The sequence below is a fragment of the Eschrichtius robustus genome, chromosome 3, assembly GCF_028021215.1.
Source record: "Eschrichtius robustus isolate mEscRob2 chromosome 3, mEscRob2.pri, whole genome shotgun sequence".
NCBI lineage: Eukaryota > Metazoa > Chordata > Mammalia > Artiodactyla > Eschrichtiidae > Eschrichtius > Eschrichtius robustus.
The window spans coordinates 155,303,143-155,329,049 of NC_090826.1; the positions used below are offsets into that span (position 1 = coordinate 155,303,143).

Consider the following 25,907-nt stretch of genomic DNA (forward strand, 5'->3'; position numbering starts at 1 on the left):
GAGCCTGGCGGGGTGACGCCCCCGAAGAGGCCGTGACGCAGGGGGCGGGGCCGGGGTGGGCCCGGTGGGCCCGCCCCAACCCGGGTCTCAGGCCCGGTATCCCCCGGTTCGCTCCCCCCGCTTCCGTGGCAGCGAAGTGGCCTCCTCCTTCCCACCTCGGCTGGGGCCGCTCTCCCTGTGTAACCTGGGGCAGGGCCGGGGGAAGCCTCTTCCCGCCCCCCACTGCATCCTGGAGTGTGGAGATACCGCTGCTCCCAGGAGGTCAGCTTAGGCTAGACCACCTGTCCCCCAGCTTCCTGCCCCCAATCCCTGGACTCCTGGAAAAGGCTCCGCGGGAAAAGGCCTTTTCCGATGGCAAGGGGACTTTGGGGGATGCATTTTGGGGGTGGGTGTGCCAATGGGGACCTCACTAGTCACCTGGCCGCGTGGGAGAGCTCTCACTGCACCACCCAGAAAAGTGCCTATTTCCCCACGTTGCCCCTTTCACCTATTCAGGAACCTCTCAACCACAAGCCTCCTGTCCTGATTGCTGTCCAGAATCCAGCTCTGCCCAGTGGAACTTCTGCGATGATGGACATGTCCTATATCTGTTCTGTCCAGTGCAGTGGCCACCAGCCACATGTGACTATCCAGCAATTGAAATGCGGCTAGTGTGACATTTAATTTAATTTCATGTTTAATGTAAATAGCCATATATGGCTGTCTTATTGAACAGGGTAGGAGATGATTGGGGGGGCCTGCCTACTTAAGGTCATGGGGCCCCAGTATGTTGAGCTGGAAACGACACTGCCTCCAACCCTTCCTGCAAACAGTGAGGAAATAAACCTAAGCAGGCAAGAAAACTCAGAGAATTGTGCTCTTGCCTCTGCACTGGGATGCTGGCAGATGTGGGAGTGCTGCCCTAGAGAGGCCCTGGTGTTCTATACAACTCCAAGAGCCTGTAATTCTAGAGGTATGAGCTTTGCTGGGGCCTGGGTGGGCCACTCAGTGCCTCACCCTCTTCAGTCAAAAGAAGGGTGAGCAGCTGTCATGAAGAGGGACAGTGTCAGTGGCTTAATTCAGGTAGATGCTGCCTCTCATTCCCCAAGCTACACATCTCCTGCAGATTGTCCAAGGGGTCAGAGTGGGAGAAGACATCAGCCTGAGTCCCAAGTCTTGTGAGACGGAGGACAGCAGTGCATACATCTGTGTGCTTGTGCACCTGGCCCCATACCAGAGTGGGTGAAGCTCTGAACCTGTGAAGGTACAACTGTATGTGGTAAGGTGGGAACCCCCAGACCTGAGTCAGACGGGCAGCTAGAAGGCTAGTCTGGATTTTTCACACTTCACTGAGCACTCTTGGCCAAATGCTTTCATTCTCTGAGCCTCAGTTTCTCCACATGTAAAAAGGGAGCATCGGTCGGATCTCTGGTGTTCTACGTTTTTAGGTGTTGGTGCCTTAGACTGCATGGGTAAATGGCTATGTGGGGTGGGGGGTTGCAGTGCCTGAGCGCAGAGCCTGAGCTTGAGGCTGGCTTCCATGAGCTGGGACCATCTTTCTGGCCCACAGTCCGCTGCCACAGTGCTAGCCCTGGTCCTCAAGGGGCTGGCTCTCTGCAAACTTCCCACCCAAGGTTGTGTAAACCTTCAACTCCACTCGAACCCCGCTGATGTCAGATGGATGGCATCCTCCCCGCACGCAGGAACCTGTGCTTGTGAGGGAACATATAGTTTGTCATTCTGTCACGTTCCTGTCTGCACATGATCTCTTGGTTGTGCTTCCCTCTGTTTCAAACCCTAGTGAACCCAGGTACAGTGGGGTTGTGAACATGAAGTCTTTATTCTGTTTGTCCTCAAAGTAGGGAAGAGCTGGTGCTGGGGGCAGGGCGCACATCCAGGAGGTGCTCCATGCCCCTGAGTGAGGGCACAAGCACAGGCAGCGGTTGGAGAGTCCCGGAGAGTGCTCTAGCTCTGGGCTAGAGCTGAGGGCAGGACTGGCAGGGCAGCAGAGGGCCTCAGCGGGCCAGGGCAAAGCCAATGCGATTGTTACGCCGATCAAACTCCGTGTAGAACTTGCGGATGAAGCTGGCACCCAGGACCCAGACTGGCCCCGTGGGCGGTGGGACGTCCAGACCATGGAGGGCCAGTGTACACAGATCATCACTATTGTAGGGGTCCTGGCAGGAAACAAGAGGGTTTCCCCACTGCCCAGCTGATAACCACGTTGCCTGACTCCAGCAGCCATCCTCAGCAACATGCCCCCACCAGTCCCCCATCCACACCGGGCCTCCATCACATCCTGGCCCTTTGAACCAGCATGGATCGCACCCCTCCGAGACGCAGGCACTAAGCTGGATGCTGCTAACAATGCATCAGGCACAGTGCTGCCTTCAGGAGCTTACAGTCTGGCAGAGCTTCTGGTCCTAGACGAGGTATTTAACACCTCTAAACCCACTGAATATAAAAAGCAGGTAAGAGTATAGGAGCATAACCATTACCGGGGGCATTTGATGAGAATGGAGATCAGGAGATGAGCACAGTGATCCCCAAATTTGGCTGCAAGTCGGAATCCCCTGGGGAGTTTTGAAAACACTGATGCCCAGGTACCACCCCCAGAGGTATCAATAGGTATGGGATGTGGCTTATTATGGGGATTTTTAAACGCTCCCAGGTGACCCTAATGTGCAGCCAAGTTTGAGAACCACTGGTCTAGCAGGTAATCTGTGCATAACGACTTGTCTCTTTTTGAGGGCCCCTGCCCACCTTTCCTCCCTGTTGCCGAGGGGCAGACTAGAGCCTCACCTGTAATACATAGTCCGCACTGGTGAGCGTGTAGGCTCTGCCTCCGAGGTGGAAGGAGATGTCAGGGAGTGTGGGCACTTGGTTACAGTTCACGACGTACTGGCGGCGGGGAGGGTCAAGGGAGCCCCTTTGAGCGTGGGAGGTCCCCCAGCAGACACAGCCCTGTGCTTGTGGCCTGGCCCTTCTCCTGGAGAGGGCTGGGCACAGTCCCCAAGTCCCCAGTCCCCTCTCCCAGGGACCAAGCCACATATGGGAAGAGTGTGAGAGGCAGGAGAGGAAGGCCTGAAATGGTCTCGTTTGGGACCGAATGTTTCCTAGGGTCATTTGGGGGCCTGGACCAGGTGATGCTCCCCCCACCCCTAGCGCCCTCCCTGCCAGCTCCTTACTTCATCTGTGCTCAGCTCCTTGGCCCCCAGGGTCTCCATGAGCAGCCTTAAGGAGCTGGTGGGACCCGAAATGTAAGATGCACCGGTATCCACCACTACCATGCAGCCCTCCTCACAGAGCAAAGTGGTCGACCTCACAGACACCCTGGGGGAGGCCACACAGTCAGACAGACAGATGGACAGCAGGCTGATGGGGCACCACCAGGCTGCATGGCTTTCCTGAGTGAGGGCAGATGATGGGAGGGAGTGCTGGTGGTCCTGTGATGCAGTGAAGGAGGGGTAATGCGTGAGCTGGAAGAAGAAAGGTGCTGCCTGTCCCTCAGCATGTGGCTTAGTGACCCTCCGCTTCCTCTCAGTAGGACCCCTCCCCTCTGAACCATATATCTCAGTGTTCCCCATCCCTGGACGAAGCAGGCAGAGAGCAAATGTTGGCTGGACCTTAAGAAGCGGCTGCATTAGGAGAGAGGGCAGGATGGTAACCCTGCCCCTTCCAGACCCCACCCACAGCAGCAGCAGCATTTTTAGAGAGTGAGGAGGGCTGAGGATTCCTGACCCTTTCATTCTGATCTGCCAGGAGCCAGTCTTGCTGACGCTCACGTAGTGGAAATTCTCTTGGTAATACTGCGGGTCGCTGCCTCCCAGCACGATCTCTCCCCCCAGCAAGTGGGAATTCCTAAAGAGAAGATCAGAGGCTCTTGGAGACCCACAACCTCGAGACTCAGTAACCCCAGGAACAAGGGAAGTTGGGCATAGGTGCAGGGTGGGGCAGAGGAAGGCGGGGCGGACGGCAAGGCTAGGGAGCTGCAGAACATGCCGCTTCTCCACCTTTCTTGCCCCTTCCCAAGCCCAGTCAGAGGTGGTTCCAGGATAGTCTGGCTGCGCCCAATAAAGCACCCCCAGAGAGGTCACAGAGAAGGAACAGGCACAAGGACAGTGAGTAGAGTGCAAACAAGACACAAATCAGCCCCACCCTCACTTGGGTTTGGGTAGCTGTGTGCTGCGCAGGGGCACGGGACACGGGATGGGCCTCTGGGAGCTGTCGGGTGGGGGTGGGCAGGGACATGAGGAGAGCAGGAAGGAGGAGCAGAGAACTTGGGCATCCAGCGGAGCCTGGGCCTGCTGAGGTGAGTTTTGGGCAGGTGGCATGTGTGATTCTGGGCCAGGTGCTCTGGAGGGTCAGGGCCAAGTGGGGGGGTTTCCATCTCCTTACTTGGAATTTCTGCAGAGAAAGAGACACAGCAGAAAGGAAGACTTTGTTTCAGGTGAGCCCCGCCAGCCTGTTGTTTGGCAGGGTGGGTATTACGCACTCTTTTTACCCTACAGACAATGGAGTCACCAGGAGGTGAAGTCACTTGCCTGAAGTCACTTGCCTGAGTGGGGGACTGGAGCCAGGGCTCCTGGTGCCCAATCCGAAGCTGATGCCCCTTGCTTTCCTCTCCTCCAGGTGACATGATGCCTCCCAAAGCTCAGGGCCTACCTTAGGGCTGGTTTCCTCTATGTGTGTGTGTGTGTGAGAGAGAGAGACAGAGACAGAGACAGAGACAGAGAGACAAAGAGAGAGAGAGAGATGGGATTTTCCAGCATTCATAGTAGAAGGCAAGTGTGCATGCACATGGGTGCATAGCGTGTAGATTGCACGTTATTGGTGCAAGTGCAATTAATTGCATTTTTATAAATCCAGTACGTACGCATATGTGCTAGCACAATTTCCCTCTGCCTCTCTCCCAACACTTCAAGATCTCTCTGGATGTTCCCTCCTTCTCATCCCAGTGTAAAGGAAGAGGCAGGCCCTCTCCTCAACAAGGCCCGCCTTCCTCCTGTTTGCTGGGATCCTACTCCCTTCCATGGCCTCCAGGCTCCTATACCCTCAGTTATCTCCTCTTTTTTTCCACATTTTCAACCTCTCACTTTCCACTGGCTTCTTCCTCCACCTGCAAGCATACTCAGGCATCCTCCAGCATTTAAAAACACCCACCCTTCTTTTCCCTGCTTCTCTGTGCAGCTCTGTCTGCACCCCACCTGGCATTCCCTCCCCTGACGAATTTCTCAGGGCAGCCTACATCTGCCTTTGCCTTCCTGACACACATCCACGTCTTCACTGCTTGCCATCTGCCCTTGCCTGGCCTCTAAAAACACCTCTTCCCAAGACTGCCCCTGACAGCCAATTGGTGGCCTTTTCTCAATCCCTCCCTTTCTCTCACCAAACCAGACACTCCTTTTCATTTCATCTCTGTGATTTCTCTGGACACTGACCCTCCCCTCTGTCCTCACTGCTACTGGCCTCCTGTTCTCACCCTTCTGATCTCTTGTCTCCAGCTCATACCCAGCAGCTGAGAGCAGATCACATTTCTGCTCAACAGCTGATAGCAGCTTCTCCAAGATTGGCTGAACTGCACATAAGCTCAGCCTAGAGTTGAAAGCACGGGGTTTCAGCCTCATGGCCCCTGTTGTTGCCCATCACGTTGTAATGTTTCTTGTCTTCCCTGCCGGACTGTAAGCTCTGTGAGGGCAGGGACTCTGTCTTGTACACCGTGTTCATGGCTGTACCCCCAGAGCCTCGCACAATGCTTGTCATATCAGTGCCCAATATTTGTTGAATCAGTGAATGAGCAGATAAATGAAGGGATTAATGAATGAATGAAGTCAGCTGTCTATGTGAGAGGAGCCAGGGCCCTTACAGGGAGGTCCGCCAGTCACGGCAATGCCTTACTTCCCATCATCCCCACCCTGCATTCTCCTCTTGTTCTAGAGCAGTGCTGAACTGAACAGAAAGTAAAAGAACTTTCCACAAAGATGGAAATGTGCTGCACCTGTACTATCCAAAGTGGTAGCCACTAGTCACTGTGGCTGCTGAGTACTTGAAATATGTAGTGTGACTAAGGATTTGAATGCCTAATTTTAATTAATTTTAATTTAAGCATTGGCTTCCATATTGGATAGTGTAGCTCTAGATATGGATTGAATACCACCTGATCCTGAATACATCAAAATCCTGGCCCAGAACTCTCTTCCTACTCTCCCAGCTCTCCTGCCTCCTTCCCTCTCCCCGCCTCTGCCCCTGGAGTCCAGGCCTACCTGCTGTAGTAGACAGAGAAGACGTCCTCCTTCAGCACCCTTTGGGAGAGGATGTGGTCAAAGACAGGGGTGACCCCCTCAATGGCCTGTGCAGGGAAGCCCATGCCCAGAACACCATCAAACTTGGCCAGCATGAAAGGTATCAGGGGCAGCTCCGTGACCTCTCCAAACGTCTGTGTGACTGTGATTCCACCCACCTGTTGGAGGAAGGACCAGAGGAGACCAAGCCCACGGCCTGTATCCTGGCCAGGGTCTGGTCTAGGCTTCCACACTGGGGCCCCCGGGCACACACAGGCCCCAGGGTGTGACGATCTGGGGTAAGACCATTTCATCAGCACTGCATGCATATCACCTCTCCTAATACACATGTAGGCGGTAGAGTCCAGAGGGACTGGAAGGGGCAGAGGCTGAGAAGGTGGTACTGCCAAGCAGTCGTAGAAGAGATGCCAGGAGCTCCCCAGTGGCCCAGCTTTCACATCGGCAGGGCTGGGCTTTGGCCCCCTACCCCCATGATGGGCCGAGGATTTCTCCAGCACAGCCAGGCCTGCCCTTCATGCTCCTTTTTCCCTAATCTCATGGACAAGGGGGAGTAAGGGCTCACACTGATTTCCTCTCAGTTCCATTAGCACCCTTCCCCTAACTCTGTCAGAGCAGTAGCTGGAGAAACCCAGAAATGGAGGAGGATCAGACACAGGCCAAGTGACAATGAAAACCAGGACTGACCTTAATCCCAAACTCTAAACTCAACTATGACCTTAAAACCTAAGCCTGACTCCAAAAGTGATGCTGACCATAAGGATGACAATACCCCTGACCCTGACTCTGACTCTGGATTTCAGTCTAGGGTCTAGTTAAGAGCCCAGTCAGAGCTGGGTGACCTCAGGCAGGTTACTTGACTGCAGGCTGTGGGGCTCAGGACAAACTCTATGAGTGCATTAGATGTAAAGGCCTCCACAAATCACCCAGGTTGAGCCAGGAGCTCAGGTCTGCTCTGCCCCAGTGCTTTGCAGCTCTGGAGAGAAGTAGCAGGGGAGGGTGCTCTTCAGCTCTCCGGGCTCCACGGTGGACTGGCCTGCACCTTCCCCAACCACAGGCCCTAGGGTGGCAGGAGACGTCTAGGGACACGAAGGGCAGGAGGTCAGATGACCTGGGACAGCCTCACTTACAGTCACCAGGTCCTGGCTCAGGAAGCCTTTGACCTTCCCAGATCCATAGTGGATGGTGAATTCCGTCCCATTCTCCACATAGCTGGAGGATTCCGAGGAGTCGTAGAGGCTGTGAATCTCTGGCAGGGAGACATAGGCTCAGGGCCAAGGGAGGCCCAGGCAGGGGGCTCGGGGGCAGGCGCTGGGTATGGCCCATGTATTGAGGCCTGAGTGCAGAGACAGGGTGGCCCTGAGCTTGGAGGCTTGGAAAATGTGTTTCATCAATCAAGGACTGTGTACCTTGGGCCCCTGTAATGTGCTCATATCTCTGAGAATTTTGTCTCAAATGAAGTATTTTAAAGTAATTGCTAACACTAGGGTGAGGAGAAGATTCTGGTCACGGTAAGCATTCAGTAAGTTCACTGAGGGTAAGGACGGCAAAGCCCAGGAGCCTGGAATGGGTCTGAGAATTCAGTCCTCTCCCAATCTCAGGAGGAGTGAGAAATGGCTTTCTGGGTGGGCTGGGGGCTCCTGGAGCCTGCTTTTTTTTGACCTTGGTGGCCATATAAGAAAAATGGGGGACATTTTCTTCTTCTCTCTTCTCAGGGGCAGTGGGAGCAGAGGCGGGGAGGAAGCAGCTCAAGTGGTAGCAGGAGGGATTTAACTGGGTGTGAGGTGGGACTGCCCAAGCATGACAGGGCAGGGGCTTTGAGGAGGCACCCCAGGTCCCGGGTCTCACCACAGGCCATGTAGAGAGGGCTGCACTTGGTGGAGGGCACCCAGAGGTTGGCTGAGCCCGTGTCAAAGATGACTTTGAAGGTCTGTGGTGGGGTGCCAATGCCGATCTCGCCATAGTACTGGGTCTGCAGGGATGAAACGAAAGAGGTGGCTTGAGGGACTCGGGGAGCCTTGGGCCTTGGGGTCTTGCCTGATACCCCCTTTGGCACTTGGGGCCAGATGAGGCAGATCATGCAGCCTCTCTGGGCTTCCATTTTCCAGCAAGGATGGGGTGGGAGGCTTAGCACTGTCTTATGACGTCCCAGGAAGTGGGAGTCTCGGTGAGACAAGAGGGCAAAATAAAAGTACTGCAAATGAAGCAGGAAGGTGCCCCAAGCCTTAAGGAACCACTGATGCAGTAAGTAGTCAAGCTGCACTGAGCCTGGTCACAGAAACCTGCATCTGAGGTCATACACCCCTCCTGCCCACCCCTGACACCTGGGCTTGGGGCCCAGAGCCTGGATTCCTGAGTGCCAAACCTGACCCTGCCTCTGGGCTCCTTCCTGCCCTCTGTGCCTCAGGCTTTCCAGCTGTGAAATGGGAATTTTGTGAGGTGCTCAAAAAGGGCAAAGAAAGCCTTAGGCCCAAGAGAAAAAGGAGAGGGCGGGTGGTGGGGGCCAAGGGACCGAGCTGGGCACTCACATCCAGGTAGTTGGTGAGCACCACGGGGGAGGTGCGGTTGCCAAAGGAGAGTGTCTTGGTGAGCTGGCTCCACTCAGCACCCAGCCTGGCCACGTCCACGCCTCGCTCCTTCAGGCTTTCCCAGACGGAGGGCATTTTCTTGAGGAAGATCCTGGCCCATGACGGAGTAAGAAAAAGTAGAAGGGCTCTGTCCTGCCCCATAATAATGGTAGAGTTCCGGAAGCTTCTGATACAACTACCCCTAACCTTAGCCCAGGCACCTAAGAATCACTCTTGAGCCCTTAGGCCTCTAAAGGAGAATTTACAAACCTCCATGGTCACCTACGCTGGTATTAAATAACCCTCAACTAACTCCTCCTGTTGTCTACTTTTGATCCTTATCACTGCAAGGCCATTTGTTCATTCATTCATTCCATAATCACAGGTTGAACACCTACTCTGTGCCTGCACCGTGCTGGATACTAGAGATATAAAGATCATCACTGCCTTCAAGGAGCTCCAGCAGGCCAGGAGACAGAGGAGGAAACAGCACTGACTTCCCCTCTAAGGAGGTGAAGGCTGGGAGTGCCCCTCTCAAGGCTGGGCAGGAGGGGGCAGTGCCACATGGGGCCTGCAGGTGGCAGCAGACACCCTCAGTGGCCTGTGGGGGCTGTGGGATGCTGCGGGCAGGCGCCCAGCCGGGACTGTGGGGTGCAGTGGACGGAATGAACTGGGTGCGGTGGGGGAGAGGTGGGCTTCTCCAGAGTGCCTGTGCAGCCTGTCCTTGGAAAGATGTGCCTTCTGGAGCCTCAGTGCCAGTCCCTCGGCTTCTTGTCCTGACACTTTCCTATCACCTTTGGGAGGCAGAATTAGACCTGGGAAACTCACAGCATACTGAGCTGCCACCACATGAGTGCCAAACACTGTGCACGCCACCCCACCCACGTAACCCTCATGACAACTCTGCAAGCTGGCTGTCGTTATCCTCACTTTATGATAAGGAGTGAGGTGCCTCAGAAGCGATGGAGCAGACATTCAAAGCGGCGTGATCGGCCCCGTTTCCCATATAGGGTCCCCTGGGCTCTGACATGAAGGCTGTGTGCCAGAGGCTGGAGGATGTCCTGAGCTGTTGGTGGGGGGTCCCAGGGTTGCAGCCCTCTTTCTTTTTCTGTACTTGCACTATCCTTTCCTTCTCACACCCCGTGTATTCTGTGTACCCCATTACGCCCACAAACATGAAGGCAACTTTCATGCCTGTCGGTATAATATTTTAACGGAAATGACTTGTCAAATTCATAACATAGTCTGCTCTTCAACAAAGTATTTTCACAATTATGATCTTCTTTGATTCTCAGCCATCTCATGAGCTGGGTAATTTTACAGATGGGAAAATGGAGGGGCAGAGAAGGCTTGACCCCAAGGAGGGCTCATTTTCCACTATTTACTATGAACAACCTCCTCTCTGGACCTTTACTTTTACCTTTCTCCTTTTAGAAAGTCCCTTCCTTCTCCCCTTCCCCTTCCCTCCCCACACCCCAGCACGTTCATCCTTCGAAGCCTAGCATGCACCCCCGTCCCCAGGAAGCTTGCCCCATGAACTCCCTCCACAGTGGCCTCACCTTTGCTTGGCCTCCTGCTCCGTTTTCGCCGGGTGCTCACAGCCAGCACTGCACAGCCTCATGCTGCCTGGTGCTGAGGGCATAGTGGTTGTGGGGACATGCTTGAATCCCTTCCTACCAGCGTGATTCTGAGCAATTTACCTAACCTCTCTGGGCCTTTTCTGAGCCCCCATTAACTCCTCTATAACAATGGACTGAATGGTAGTACCTCCCACGGAGAAGCACTTTGCAGATTAAGCAAGCTGCCCACTGCTCGGTAAGTAAAAGGCACTTGTGTATGTAAAGGCAATGACACACCTTGAGAATGGGGTCTGCTGTTTGGATCTCCCAAAGAGCCTTGCATCATGCCCTGCACATGGCAGGTAGCAAAATTCCTGTAAGTATGTTTTGAAAGCCTGACTCCCTCTTCACCTTGGCCCAATTCCATTCTTCTTCTCTTTCTGAAGAGAACAAGGGAGAATGTTTCTACCTTTCCCTGCCTTTATCCTGGGGGTGGGGCCGCGCTCAGTCACACGCTGCTGCTGGGAAGCCCCCCGCTCTCTCACACCATGCCCCCAACCCAGCAGCTACTCTCCATGAGCCTTGGAGCAGGGGAAACCAACTTTGGAAACCAAAGGCCCAGTGTGTGTCCAGGCTCAGCCTCTTACTTGTGACCTCCGGGAGCCTCAGTGTCCCCAGCTGCAAAATGGGACTGCTGAGTTGTTTGGAGGATGATTTGAGATGAGATATGGGACACGATCCTGTGAGTTCCTCAGCATTTTACAGACTTAGCAACTATTACTGTTATTAAAACCTGCCCTCTTACCTTCAGGTCTTCTGGTCCCATCTGCACTCCCCAACCTGAAACCCTTTCTCCACAGGCCCCCCACCCCCCTGCCTCTCCCCTTCTGCAGGCTTCAAGAATTGCTTGTTCCCACAGGGCCTGGAACCAAACATGGATGTTAGGTCTCTCTCCACCCACCTTCGGGCTGCCTTAAGCCTTTCTTTTAACATTTGTGATAATCCACCCTGGAGTATGATAACAGCTGGGTTTTTACAGCGTTCCTGCACCAGGCTGAGGGATTTACATGCAATATCTCATTCAGTCTTCAAAGCAGCTCTGTAAAATAGGTGTTTTAAAAATGGTAAACTGAGACCTGGAGAGGTTCAGCGTCTTGCTCGTGGTTCCAGAGCTAGTTGGCTCTGCTAGTGGAGCAGAATTTAAACCAAGACTACCCAATCCTGGAAGCCTTGCATTTAACCACTATGTTGTGCTGCTTCCCTGGTAGACTTAACCGTACTGCGCCCTTCTTAGTAATTAGGCTGTGAGCTCCTGAGGGGCAGGGAGTATGTCTCAATCATCTCTGGGTGCCCCCACTGCCTAGCATGGTGATCTATGCAGGAAGTGAAAGCTCTGGTCAGGGATCGAAAGACACTGCTTCCAGGCTTGACTAGTGCCACTGCTGGCTGTGTGATATTGGGCGAGTCACCTGACCTCTCTGAATGGAACCATAAACTTTGCTGCCCTGCTGGTCGTGAGGACTGGGTGACATCACATATCTGAAAGCCTAGGTGTTAGGAAAATGAGGATCCCTTCTCCCCTGCCACCCTCTCTCCCAGTTACCGTCTGAAGGCGCCAGTGTCTGCGGGGAGACCGAAGGTGCAGGAGCCCCAGAGCACCAGCAGGAGTCCCCAGCGAGGCATTCTGCTCCACTGGTCCACGCTTCCCCTGGGTCCACGCTTTGCCTGTGTCCCAGCTCTCTCTGGGATCCACTGAAGAACCCTTCTCCTTTTGTATGCTCCACACTTGGGATGGCTGTGATTCTGCTCTGCCCTAATTTATTACCGTGGGGCAGATGGCAGGGCAGCCAGTAATAAATCCCTCCGTGGGACTGAGCTAAGTGGGTGAAGGGTGATCAGGCTTCTGACGCGGAGCAGGGGAGCCAGAGGAAGGAAGGTTGTGGGAAAGCAAGGCTGTGCCCAGTGACGCCAGTAGCCCTGTCTCGGCCTGGCCCTGTGACCCCTCAGGGAAGACAGAGGCTGATGAGAAACAGCACTGCTAGGGGACAAGGTCAGGGCTGGGACAAGCATGGAACCCAGGTTTCCAGTCCCTCAGCCAGTCTCCCTCACCCCTTGCCTTTGTAGCTCTGTCTTCTGGGTTAACCTTGGCTGTGCCCCTGACTAGCTTCTCCTAGGCTGCATCTCAGTGTTCCCATCTGGAACATGGGTGACCCCTCCTGGCTCGTTTCCTGACAGAGCCAGACCCAGGGGCCTCGAGGCTGCCTCCCTCCAAGCCTCTGTCGGCAGTGGCTGTTTATGGGAAAGTGCAGCACAGCCCTTCCTCTGGAAGTAGGGACCTGGGGGCAGGGGGCGTGTGTCCATCCTCAGTTGACCTAGTATTGGTGGAAGGGAAGGGCAGCCCTGGGGGTGTGGGGAGGCTGCTGCCAAAGAGCGAGGTGGGGCAGCTGGTCTTCCAACCCCTCCTCCTCCTTCTGCTTGGCCTTAACTCCTTTCTGGGCTCTGTCTCTGCCCCCTTCCCTTTTTCTTGTAGTTTACAAGCAGTCAGGGGCAGCTCACCACACACTCACCTGGCCCCTAAATCCCAGGATGGGTGCTATTTATTCAGCCTAGGATGTCCTCTCCTGGCTTCTCCCTGCTCGCTCTTAGGGCCCACTTCAAATATCACTATCTCCTCCGGGAAGCAGGCGCGGATTCAGCCTGGAATTGACTGTCTCTGCTGGGGTCTCCCACAGTGCGGACACGAGCCTTCTGTGAGAGCACAGACCTCAACTGTCCTGTCTCGGAATTATTTCTGTGTGTGTATATCTGCCTCTCGCCCAGAGTGGTGCTTACTACTCATCAGATGAGTGCCCAGTGAACCGTGATAAGCAGTGCAAGGAGCCCTGGCATCGCTGTCAGGGACCTGGCTTCTAGTTCTGACTCTATCACCAACTTGCTGTGTGGCGTGGGAATCCCCTCCCCTCTCTGGGCTTCAGTTCTCCAATCTGGAAGATGAAGTAGATGCTGGGTGGCCCCAGGGCACCCTCCTGGGTAGACAGTCTGGTATCCAAGTCCTGTGTATTCAGGGCACTGCTCTCTGCACCGACTGTGGGCAGTAAGAACTTAACCAGAGGAGCTAATCTCTGTTACCAACGTGTTGTCTAATTAATGCATTTGGATCTCTGAAATTATAACACCCTTACCAAGTGATGGGAGAATTTGGTGTTTCTTGGTATAAACTCTCACTGGAGAATTTTCAGGCCCTGTGGTTGGCATTGGGGGAAGCATTTGAGGGCAGGGGAGAACTTTTAAGAACCCCTCAAAGTGGGAACATCTGTCTTGTCAGATTGAATAAATATTTATTAAGCATCCCTGTAGGTCTCGGTGCTCTTTCATTTATTAGCAAGTATCCACTGAGCATTTCTTATATATTAGACACTTTTCTAGATGCTGGAGTTACAAAGGTGATGGAAACGAACACCATTCCTTCTGCACAGCTCTGTGAAGTGGGGACCCTCGTCCCCACTGCTCAGACAGGAAGCTGAGGCTTCAGAGAACTTAGGGAAGGACAAGCTGAGTGCTTTGCCTTGTGACTCCGGGCCCCTCTCTGGGGCTGTGTGTGTCACAGATGACCGGCAGAGCCAATAGGATGCGAAGGAGAGGGGTGCTGGGCTGTGGCTGAGTCTGCCAAGCCCACAGAGTTTTCTGTGGGGGAGAGGGAGCTCTGTAAAGCCCCGGCCTCACTGCAGTTTAGATGCCCGGCACAGTGCAGCAGGACCCTCACCTGTATTTCAGGTCAGTACTCAGGACTCTTCTATGGCAAAGGCAGGGCTGGGGGTCCCAACAGCCGGCCAAGCCCTCTGGGGCCCCAGGCACTCTCCAACCAAAAATGCCCTTCCTGCCCACATCCCTGTCTCCTGCCAGTGGGTGCAGCACATGTGAGTACTGACCCTGGGACCAGCAGTGGGTACAAGTGTGAATAAGAAGAGTGAATAACTTCCCCAGGAAAGACACAACTGTCAAACTATAGACCAGAGTTGCAGGGACCAGAGGAGAGGAAATCAGCCCCTGGGAAGGTAGCTGGGCCCAGAAACGATGGTATCTTGTCTCTCCTGATGACTCCAGCTCAGAGGCTGGGAGGGGCAGCCGCTCCTTGCTCTTCTCACACGCTGCTCTCAGCCCACCCCCTCAACTCCTGTGGGGCTCAGATCCTGAGACAGGACAGTGGGTACCACATCCCAGCAAGACTGTGGCCTGGAGTCAGAATGAGCAGGGATCCTGAAATCAAGCCGTGAAGCTTCGTGGAGGGCAGCTCTGCAGAAGCTTAGCTGGGAGAGAGAAGCCCCAGGGATCATAAAGCCCTTGAAGGTTCTTCCACAGAAATTGGAGTCAGACCCGTTTGTACAGCCTCATCGTACAGAACTGAGGACCTTAAAGGGTGGCAGGGAGAAAGAATCCGGTTTTAGTTCCGTTCTAAGGAAGAACTGTCGAGCAGTCAGCACTGCCCAGTGAGAGCGAATGCCCTGCGTGGGGTCACCTCCGGCCCTGGGACAGTCAGCTCCAGTATTTTTTAGGATTCTATGTGTCCTGACTTCCTGCCAGGTGGCCCAGCCTGTTACTCCCCATTTTCCCTGTTGGGTGAGGATGATTGGAAGGCGGGTGGAACTCCATGAGAATCTCCCTCTGAACTTGGGCCTGCCAGTGCCCTGGGCTGTGGGAGGGACGGCGCATGGGTAGGGACCCTTCCCAGGTTATCTCGCAGGCCCCATCAGCCCAGGGGTCCAGTGTTTCTCACAGAAGCCCCCCAGGATCCCACGTCGAGGCCCCAGGCTGCGTCACCTGAGGTCGGGGGAAGCGGAGCTGGAGGCAGAGGGAAGGGCTGGGCCGCACCTGCCCTTTCCCCTGGGGCAGACCCATGACGTGAGAACCAGTCCGGAGAAGCATAAATCCCGCCTGGGTCCTGTCCTCTCCTCTCTCTTCAGATCCCACGCTGGGTGTGCAGAGTGGGGGGCAGGGGCATTCAGAGGGGTGATGGGGTTCTGGGAATCTCTCAGGAGGCAAGTGGTGCTCAGGATTTCTCTAAAAATGCCCCCAAATCCCACTTTGCTCCAGGATAATCATCCCAAGGAGATTTGGGATTGTGATCAAGACTGGGAGGGACCAATGGAGCTGAAGTGTGGAGGGAGAGAAGGCTGTGTGGTACCAAGAGCCTGATTTCTGCTACTTTGAAAGGAGCATGGATTTATTTCCACCAGCATTAGTTTAGTGGAAAGCTCTTGCCATGGCCACTGCCCTGGGGAAGGTGGCAAAGAGGTCAGACTCACTGAGGCTTGGAATTGGGGAGCTAAATATCTCTGGGCCGGTACTGCTTCTGTTCATAAAAAGCAAACGAGAAAGCAGGAGAAAAGATAAAAATGGACACGTCTTTTCTTCACCTGTATTCCTCCCCATGTCACACTTAACTCCCCAACCCCGGAGGGCCCGGCTGCTTCCTGGGAGGAATTTTTCAATCAGATGGGAGCACTGAGCTTGCAGAGATGAGCAGCTGGGGCCTTGAGAGGAAAAAACAGACCCGGAACAGAGTTTAATAACCAGCCAGGGCTGCCTTGTGTGGGTGGACCCTCGAGAGGGAATAATTACTTGGAAGGCATTGGGGCTGGGACTGGGAGCACCTTGGAGCTGCAGGGAACCAAGTGTCCTTAGCTGTTTGTTCTGAGGGCCTTGGAGGAACAGGAATTCAGCCACAGGGTTGGGGTGATCCCAACCTGAGGCCTGCTCAAGTGGTGGCCCAGGAAAATTGAAGGCAGGTCACCCAGGTCTTGGGAACTACAAGCGCCTGGGAGGAGGACAGGATTGGCAAGGGGGCGGGGGGCTTGGTGGGAGAGCTTGGTCGAAGGAGTACTCCTGAAATGAGATGCACCCAATGTAGTGGGACCAGACACCGTATCCTGAGGCATGAAAGCTAGAAACATAATAAACTGCTTTTCCCCAAATGGCACTGGTGGTCTGTTTCATCATCAAACAAAGCTTAAACTGGAAGGTCCCTTTTCCAGAGGAGGGGTAACGGTGGAGCAGCTCAGTGGAGCATGTGTGTGTCTGTGCTGTGCGAGGGGTGGTGATGCAGGGGCGGGGGTTCTGATGCGAGGGTGCTAGTGGTTTGTGCGCTAGAGTGTCACCAGCAGAAGTATAGGGAAGTGGTGGTATCCCGAGAACATTTCCTAGAAAATGGACCCCTTTCTTCCTTTCTTCTCGCTTTCCTTTTTTATCAGAAAAATAAATACTCTCAGGGTTTTCTTTTTGAATTTTATTTAATTTATTTTTTTATACAGCAGGTTCTTATTAGTTATCCATTTTATACATATTTGTGTATATATGTGGTGGTGGTGTGATGAACTGGGAGATTGGGATTGACGTATATAAATACTCTAGTTTTAAAATCCAGTAGAACTCAGAGGCTTTTAAGGATAACCAGCATCTCCAGTCCTGCTCTACAGAGGCAACGCCTTTCAACTCTCTCAGCAATTTTGCTACTGATGGTTGTCCATATTCCTAAAGGTTATGCTTAAACTGCCATTTCTTAATTTTTCAATTTTATTCATTATTTCTTCTTCTTTTATGGTAATTAAGGATTTCTCTCTCTTATGCTCCGTCCCTCCAACTTTGGCAAAATCAAAAGCCAGTACTTAGATTATTATAATTAAATTAACATTCATGGTGTATTACAATGACATTTCCTTGTGTAATTTTTTGCTTTTCATTAAGTTCATCATTGCTCCCGCCCCTTTCCCACTCCTTGTTTTTCTGTGCCCAGCTGCTCCACAACCCCTTTCGCCTGGTGTGATGCCCAGGTAATGCACCAGTGGGATTTTCTCCTGGGGGCTCGGTGCTCCTGGGTCTCCTGCACACCAGGAGTTCAGTGCTCGGTGCTCCTGGGGGATCTCTTTGCTGCTCTCCTCTGTGGCTTCCTACATCCAGGTTCTGGGGTTTTCCTCTTTCTCAGGTGACACTTGTATTTAAGTGGAAGATGTGTTCCAAAGCTTGCTGAGAAAGGGTGCAGGAGAAGTAAACACTTCGAGTCCTGGCAGGTCTAGAAATGTTTCCATTCAACCCTTACTCTTTAGAGTTTGGGTGTGAATAGAATGCTAGGTTGAAACTTATTTCCCCTCTGAAATTAGAAGTTGTTTTTCCAATATCTTCTGAATTTAACAAGTCTGGTGCAACTCTGATTCCAGACTCTTCTATGGTTTGATCTCTAGTGGGTTTCACCACCTTTCCTTACCCCTGGCATGGGTCTTTTTCCATTCATGTGCTTCATCCACTCAATGGATGCCCTCAACCTGGCAATTCGTGTCTTTCCGTTCTGGGAAATCGTCCTGCATTAATTCTTTGGTCATTTCTTCCCTTCCATTTTCTCTTTTTCTCTCTTCTGGAACTCATATTAGTAGGATATTGCAACTTCTGTTTGTTTTCTAAGTTTCTTGTATTTTATCTCCTGATTTTTTTTGTTGTTGTTCTACCTTCTATGAGATTTCTTTAACTTGACGTTCCAACTCTTTTATTTCTTAAAAAAAATATATCCTCCTGTAATTTTAACCTCTGAAGGCCCTTTCTTATTCTTTGATTATTCCTATGTTTATTGCATCCACTACTTGTTTTATGAGTGCAAAATTTTCTCTTATGCCCTCTGAGGATATTAATTACAGACTAATTCTTTTCATGGTGTCTCTGGTTTCTCTGTGTTGTTTGCTTTGGTCTTCTCTTCCAAACTAGAGGTTTTATTCAAGCTCCTGGGACAACTTGGCTCTCCATTCAGGGTTAAGACAGACAGGTGGAGGGGCCTAGAAACTCGGTGTGCAGGGGCAAGGCTCACAGCTGGTGTACCCCACTCTAGATGGGGGCTTTGAGCAGATTTTCCCTGGAGCACTGCCATAGACTGAATGTTTGTGCCCCCCAAAATCATATGCTGAAACCCTAACCTTCCATGTGATGATATTAGGAAATGGGGGGCCTTCATGGGTGATTAGGTCATGAGGGTGGAGCCCTCATGAATAGGATTAGTAGCCCATATAAAAGAGACCCCTGAGAGCTCCCTGCTCCTTTCTGTCATGTGAGGATACAACAAAAGCATAGCCATCTATGAACCAGAAAGCGGGCCCTCACCAGGCACTGAATCCGGGGTCCCTTGATTTGGGACTTCCCAGCCTCCAGAACTGTGAGAAATAAATTTCTGTTGTTTATAAGCCACCCAAGTATGTGGTACTTAGTTAAAGCAGCCCAAACGGACAAAGGTAGGTACCCTTCAATGTCAGTATCTGTCGGTCTTTTCTTTGGGGCTTTCTCTCTCCCATTTGGGGAGGTGGTCCTTGTGCCCTGCATTCTGGGAAGAAACTGGGAAAGGGCTCACCCAGGCAGACTTTCACACAGTCCACTCTCTTTTTTCCCTCTTTTCAGACACTCTCTTTATCCCCACCCTCATTGTGCTTGTGACCCCCTGACTAGAGGTCTCTACTGAATCCTCGAGAGAGAAAGCCTCTAGCTTCTTCCTCATGGGGGAGCAGGGTAGCCGGCTGGGTTAGCTGGAGATAGGGGACTCAGGAAGTCTAACTTCTCCATGTAGAGATTTCCAGCCAGTCCCCTGTTTTCAGTCTAGAAATCGTCCCAGGTAGCTCCAAGTACCGAGACTTGGTCCTCGGGGTGAATCAGTTATGGCCCTTCAGTAGACCTTTTTGCTGGCTTTGAGGTTGTAGCTTCCTTCATTCTGCCAAGCCCTCCATCTAATTTCCATCTTCAATATCTGGTTGTCATTTCTCATCTGCTGTGGTTTCCTTTCCCTTCTCTTTGTCCTTGGGAGTTTGTTCCTTTCTTGTTCCTTTGCTATCTTTTAGGGGGCTTAGGGTGTGAGCAGACATGAATGTGTCAAAAGTGGTACCTTTAAACGTTTTGTGAAGGTAACATGCAGATGAGACTGCTGTTAAGACTCTATTGGACAGATAATAGAGAAAATATAGGTAAGCAAAACCCGCGAAGAGGATGAAACTTGGGGCTCTTTGTTCTGCTCTGGCTTTCCCAACAACTAAAACCAGTCCTGCTGGCCTCCAGGCTCCCTGCTCTGAGCTGAGTATGGAAGCCTGTTGGGCTCTGATGTTTTAAAATGGAAGAAGGGCGAGGAAGGGCATACTAACTCCCCTGGGACTTGCCATCTTCTGCCTCCCTATGACCAAGTCTGGACCTGGGGAAGGGGCTTCCAGAGAAAGGAGACAGACAGGGGCAAAAGTCAGATGCCTGACCCCAAACAGTAGGTTTGAGGGGAGGAGACCTGCTCTGGGGATTGGTAACCTCACCTGTGTTGTCATTAAAGAAGTTGGAGAGGCATCGGGATAGAGTTACATTGGCTGCCAGAGACCTGCTACCCAAGACAAATCATTCAGGAAGAGGGTTGGCTCTGCCACACAGCAGGGCCAGAGAAAAAGGAAAGACTGTAGTGTACAGGAAGATTATGATACTTGGAATTAGAATGTGAGAGTCTCACTCTGGGCTCTCTAACTTGCCAGCCAAACTTGGGCGCACTACTTGACTTCTCCAAGAATACTGCCCACCTCTCGCAGTTGTTGTGAGGTTGAAATGGAGTAGCCCTGTGCTTGGCACACTACAGGACTAAAAAATTGCTTGTTAATATATTACTAGTGATACTAGAGGCATAAATCCCCCTGCATCCCTCCCACCCCCGCCCCCCATATTCCTTTGCTTAGGGGCATGAGACCACTTCCCTACTAGAGCAACAGACTTACCAAAAGGAAAGGAATATGGAAAGAGATGCTCTTACCTCCCATTTCCCAGGGAGGATGCCCAGGTCCTCCTGGTTTCTTGCCCCTTGGGGACTGTCTAGACTTCCCAGGAAGGAGAGGGTTTGAGAGCCCCTAGGCAGCCCTACCTCCAAGTCTTTGGGCTCTGGTGCCCTAGCTCTCTGAGCCCACCCAGAAGTCTTGGGAGGTAGATGGGAGTCCCTGGGGCCCCTCACAGCCTGTACCTTCCCTCCAATCAGTTCAGAGTCAGGCTGGGAGCCTCATGAAACCAAAAAATCCCTTCATCCCATGGAGATCCCCATCCCTTCACAGCATATGGGGCCAAGAACTGCAAAGCCTGGCGTCTCACAGGCACAGTCCTGGGCAAGAAGACCAGGACACGTGGATCCAGCTCTTCTCCTGCTACCCACTGAAGCAGCTGAACATAGATCCTGGAGAGCACTTGGGTTGCAGTGGGAGCTGGTAATGCCTGAAATGTAGTTAGAGGGGCCACACCACACACAGCATCACACAGACACATGTATGTTTCTCACATTTACTCTTCTTACACATACCTTCTCACACACAGGCCTGCTTCTTATACCAGAGAACACATTTCACTCTCCTGCCCCTGAAGCAACATACACACACACACACCCCTGCCTTCTATCTGCCTAAACTTGAGGTCACGAGGAAAAGTTAGGGGGGATCACAGGAAATTTTGTAAAATTAGGTTGGCTAAGAGCAGCTTTTAGAGATCCATTAGCTTCTTCCTACGCATAGACTTCATCAGAGAAAGGTTTGGTCCAGGGAATAGGAGAATAACTCACTTAACAGAATAGCTGTTGAGTTTATGATTCCTCTCCCAGAGGTACAGAGACACACCCCAGGCCGTTTGGGGGATGAAATATCAACAGCATCACCCTGTCATGCATGCTAGGACATGAGCTCACAGCAGTACCAATAATTTGAGAGATCCTGGAGGACGGTTTCAGAGTAGAGATGGGGGTAGGGCAGGTTGTCGTGTTCCCATAGCAGCCTATCTCATTGCCATAGCAACAAGATTCTGCCTCCATTCTATGGAGTCCTGGTTTCTGTAATGGGTGGAACACTGGTGTTTCATGGAGTGGTGGTGGACCACACAATCCTTCTAGGAAAGAACATTTCCATTCTAAACCAAGCAAGGTAGGGACTTCCCTGATGGTCCAGGGGCTAAGAATCTGTCTTTCAATGCAGGGGACATGGGTTCGATCCCTGGTTGGGGAACTAAGTTCCCAATGCCGCAGGGCAACTAAGCACGTGCACTGCAACTAGAGAGAAGCCCGTGCTGCAACGAAGAGCCAGCGCAGCCAAAACCAAGCAGGGTACGCGTAGCGTGAGGCTGTCAAATAGGGCTGGGTTTTCTTGTGGGCTTAGAAGCCTAGATTTCCTGGAGTTTCCCAACTGACAAGCTCTACTCCTTCCTACAGCAGTTTAAACTCCCCAGCTATTGGGGGCCCCCAGGAATGTCCCCACAAGGCAGATTGACCATTCCTGATGTTCACCACAGCTGACTCAGATGGAAACCCTGCCACGTCAGAGAGGTGTGACAGTGCAATGGGGAAGCCAGGAGCCTGAAATGGCTTGCCACTCATTGGCTGTGTGCCTTGAGTGAGATATTTATCTTTCTGAACCTCAGGATTCTCACTTGTGAAAATGGGGTTGATACATGCTCAGCCCCCTGGGTGGTTCAAAGGATGTAGAGAAGTGATGAACATAAAGCACTGGACCCATCCAGGGTTTCCGGGGCAGGGGGAGGGGGGGTTGGCAGATGGATGGCCCAGTGCACTGCTGACACTCCTTGCGCATGGAGTGGGGCTTCATTGTGGTTGTGGCCAAGCACCCCAGTGGAGGTCTGACTGGGGAACTAAGGTGTTATTTAAACCTCAGTGGATGGGGCAATGGTTGGCATCATCTTCCAGATCAGGCTGTCCGACTGGCTAAAAACTTCCCTGGGAAAGGGGAAGGTACTTAAGCCATCTGCCTTCCCCTGCCCTGGATCAGTGCTACTCAAAGTGTGGGTGTCGGCTCATGGCCCTCTGAAAAATGTTGGTTACCCATCTGCAGTGACATAGGTCTAGGAATTAAGAGAACATCTTCAGAAATTCTTATAGCTATTTGATATTGCTGTAACACCACCCAAGCAGCATCCAATTTGGGCTTCTTTTTAGTTATTTTTTAAAGTCTTATAGAGATTCATTGTGTGTGTGTGTGTGTGTGTGTGTGTGTGTGTGTGTGTGTGTGTTTAAAAGTACCGATCTGCCCCGAATTGGGGGAAAAAACAACTTGGTCCTTTACCTCTAGTTTGAAAATCATTGACCTTGATAACACTAAAGCCATCGTAAAACCAGCTAAGGATCCAGCCGAGAGAGAAGGGGAACAATCTCATCCGCGCCGCTTGCAAAAATTAGCCACAGATCACCAGCGGGTGAGACGGCAGCATTTCCTTTATTGCTTCAGGAAACAAGCTGCAGGCCCCTCCCACTGCCCCGCCCCCAGCCCCGGCCCCGAGCCACGCTCGGATCCGCGTCCGGGATTGGAAGGTCTAAGGCCGCACCTCCGCGCTCAGCTTTGCCCGGCGCCTCGGCCGCGGCTGCCGGGCGGCGCCGCCTGCCGCTTTCCGTAACGTAGGCCGAAGGAGTTCCAGTTGTAGGCGGACAGGTCCTTCTCTCGCTGCACCAGCACGCCGCCGCGCGGGGCGGGGATCAGGCGACTGCGGGGGGCGCACAGGCCCGGCAGCTGGGGCCCAGCGGAGCTCTCGGGAGGAGGGCACAGCGAGGCCCCCCGAGGGCTCGGCCCGGCAGCGGCGGGCTTCCTCTCCGCGCACCGCGGGCTCTGCGCCCCGAAGGCCAGAAGCGCCGGGGGTCTGAGCCGCGGGCCTAGGACAGAGCCACAGGGAGAGGCGGACGTGAGGCCGGGGCCCGGGAAAGACGGCTTTGGAACACCTACTCACATCCCCATCCTCTGCTTCTCTTTTGTTCCTTGACCCCTAGGAAGCTCAGAGCTCAAAGCTCAGCAGCCTCTTAGCTTGGGTGGTGTGACCATTTGCGCCTCCTTCCTTCAACATAGCTTTGATTTCAAATGTTTTACAGAATTGTCTTGAATGTCTTTTATATTGAATTACTTTTTTTTGTTTTTAGGAAGCAAGCAGGGTAGAGCTTGGAAATAAAGAAAACTCAAGTATTTGCTGGACACCCAGCTTTGCTCCTCTTCGTGGCTCTCTGGCTGGCCCGCCCCTGCATCAGGCTCCCACTAGACAGAGCTCCTTGGGGCGGTTAGGGCCATGTTCATTCATCTCTGAGCCTCTCAGAGTCTTGAAAACAGTGCCTTGCACATACTAGGGCCTCAAAAATGCTTGTTAAATATATAAAAGCTAATGAAAAGCTTGTAGTTACAGAAATGAAGAAAGTGAAGCTAAGACCATTGTGCCTGCACACGCCCAACAAGTGTGAACCCTAAAAGGCTATATAAGGACTTCAACAAAGAAGGGAAATTATCTGGGTCACCTCGACCAGCTCACCTCCCCCACTCCAGGTATAATCTTTCCCCTTCATACTGAGGGTTAATGAGGCTAATTTGGAAGGCACTTCACATGCAAGGCTCATTAAGTGCACTATACTTTTTAGCAGTAAAGTAGTGCAACTAGCTCTCAGCAGACAATGACCCCAGCGAATTGTGTCAGGAGATGAGTGGAAATGAGGTCTGGGGTGTGAGTGGGTGTGTGTTGGGTGGAGGGTAGTTGGCTTTGAGCCCTGCTCTTCAATGCCGTGGCATACTCTGGAGAAGAGTGGGCATGGTCCAGAGTTAGTTATAATCTTCCTAGGAGGACCCTGGGCCTGGCTGAGGTGGGAGGGACGGTGACTTCCTTTCTAGATACAGCCACCATCCCAGCAGTAGGATCACTGCCTAGGCTATTGTTTTTAGCATCACCTAAAAGCTTTTGCCAAAAAGAGCCAAGAGCTCAATGTCCCCAGGGCAGTGATGATGTTATTCTCTGGGGGATCCTCCCTCACCCAGAAAGAACACCCGATCCCAGGAGAGAAGACACACTTGGCAAAGGACACCCAGGGCCATGTTCTCTTTGCTTTGGGATAGCTTATGGGCACAATGATATCTTGTGTATAGAGAGAATGCTGCAAGTTCCATAGCTAGAGGAACTGAGGTCCCCAGAGGCCAAGCTGACCACCCAGCAGTGTTAAACCCCCCTCCTGACTTGGGGATGAGCACCGTCCTAGCTCATGCCCTGTAGAGGGCACTCTTGGGGAGCTCAGTGCCTGCTGGGTTTCTGCAGCATTGGATTGAGTGACTTTCGGAACGTTTCTTTACCTCTTTGGGCCTCAGTTTCTCCAGGTCATCAGTTTCACAGTGAACTCATAATGTTGACAGATATTAAGGATCTGTCCTTTTGTGTAGGTTATTATTTTTTTTTTTTTCAAATTTCCCATAAAGGAACTGAGGTCACTGATAAGACAAACTTGCATAGTAAATTCCTTCCTAGCAGATCTGCACAGAGAGGTGGTTGGCGGAGAGCAGAGAAAACCATGCAGGAGCTCGGTGGTTAACAAGCACCTGAACCTGGGTGAGCCTCCTGATGTCCGTAACAGTGGCAAGACATCCCTTGCTTGCAAAGTTAGTGAGGCCCCTAAATGTGTTGCATGTATCAGTCTTAGGTTTTCATTAAATGCAGCTTTAAATTCACGTCGAGAGACTAGCCATATCTGAAAAATATGGCAACTCTCATTTTGCGACAACTCACTTGCTCCCTCCCACCCTTCTTCCCAGACAACACATACCTGTGGCTCTAGGATTCTCCATGGGCGCCGCCTTTTCTAAGGTCTCCCTGAAGGAGACGGCACAAAGGAAAAGCATCAGCTGCCAAGAAACCAGTGAGTTCATCCTGGTCCTGGAAGTGCCCTGAGACCAAGACAGAGAGAGGGAGGAGGGACTAGGTTAGGCACGCCCTCTGGGCTGGGTGGTGGGGCAGATCCCAGTGTGAAGTGGGACCCCTGGAAGGGAGGAGACAGCCCCTGCCCTTGGAGGCCCCCAGTGGAGGGATGAGGCTGAACAGACACAGCATGGAAATGGGACTGAGACCACTTGCACCGTATAGTCCAAGCTGAACTCATGCTAGGTGAGGATCATAAGGGAGGGCTTCCTGCAGGTGAGGCCAGTAAGGTTAGGAAGGAAGGAGAGAAGGAAAGGAGGGAGGGAGGAAGGATTCATATCAGTGGAAGGGGCAGGACTGCTTGGGTTGGAAAATGGCCAGGATTCTGAATCTCAGGTTTGCTTGAGAGGAATGTTGGAGAAACAAGGAATGAGATGCAGTGTGGCAGTGAGCAGGGAAAGGTGAAGTGAAGTGGGGCAAGGAGTTCCACTGAATGGAGGATGCCGAGCTCCCAACCTGCTCTCTGGAGCCTGGGAGCAGGCGCTTCTTCCTTCCATGCTGGGCTCTGCATAAATGACAACTTTCTGTGCTCCACTCTCCCCGCTAGAATGTGCCTTCCCGAACCTGGCCCAGTTCCCTCCTGCTGTAATGGGAACTTAATTCCTTTCCTTTTTCAAGAAAAAGGAAGAAAGAGGCAATCATCTTGCTCGCTCTCATAACCCTTCATAGCCTTGAAAACCGTCATTAAATTGTCTTATTTCCTGTAATTCAGGAAAGAGAAAAAAACTTTCCCTGATTTATCAGGTCACTGTCTCCAT

At 52.5% G+C, this 25,907-nt stretch overlaps 2 protein-coding genes across 3 annotated transcripts; both read right to left on the reverse strand.

The window, feature by feature from the left end:
* Positions 1-1,827: 1,827 nt before the first annotated feature.
* REN (renin) lies at positions 1,828-12,134 on the reverse strand. Of its 2 annotated transcripts, none has more exons than XM_068538464.1 (9): positions 12,008-12,134; positions 8,807-8,957; positions 8,127-8,250; positions 7,409-7,527; positions 6,243-6,439; positions 3,721-3,840; positions 3,168-3,312; positions 2,782-2,880; positions 1,828-2,156 (listed from the first exon to the last, which is right to left on the reverse strand). In XM_068538464.1, the coding sequence occupies exons 1-9, from the start codon at positions 12,085-12,087 to the stop codon at positions 1,995-1,997; spliced, it is 1,197 nt and encodes a 398-aa protein (XP_068394565.1). In that variant the 5' UTR covers positions 12,088-12,134; the 3' UTR covers positions 1,828-1,994. The 2 variants fall into 2 exon arrangements, with proteins under 2 accessions (XP_068394565.1, XP_068394566.1); XM_068538465.1 differs by lacking the exon at positions 12,008-12,134 and adding an exon at positions 11,366-11,447.
* Positions 12,135-22,769: 10,635 nt separating this feature from the next.
* On the reverse strand, positions 22,770-25,100 carry KISS1 (KiSS-1 metastasis suppressor). The gene is made up of 2 exons (XM_068537643.1): positions 24,998-25,100; positions 22,770-23,083 (listed from the first exon to the last, which is right to left on the reverse strand). The coding sequence occupies exons 1-2, from the start codon at positions 25,098-25,100 to the stop codon at positions 22,770-22,772; spliced, it is 417 nt and encodes a 138-aa protein (XP_068393744.1).
* Positions 25,101-25,907: the final 807 nt, after the last annotated feature.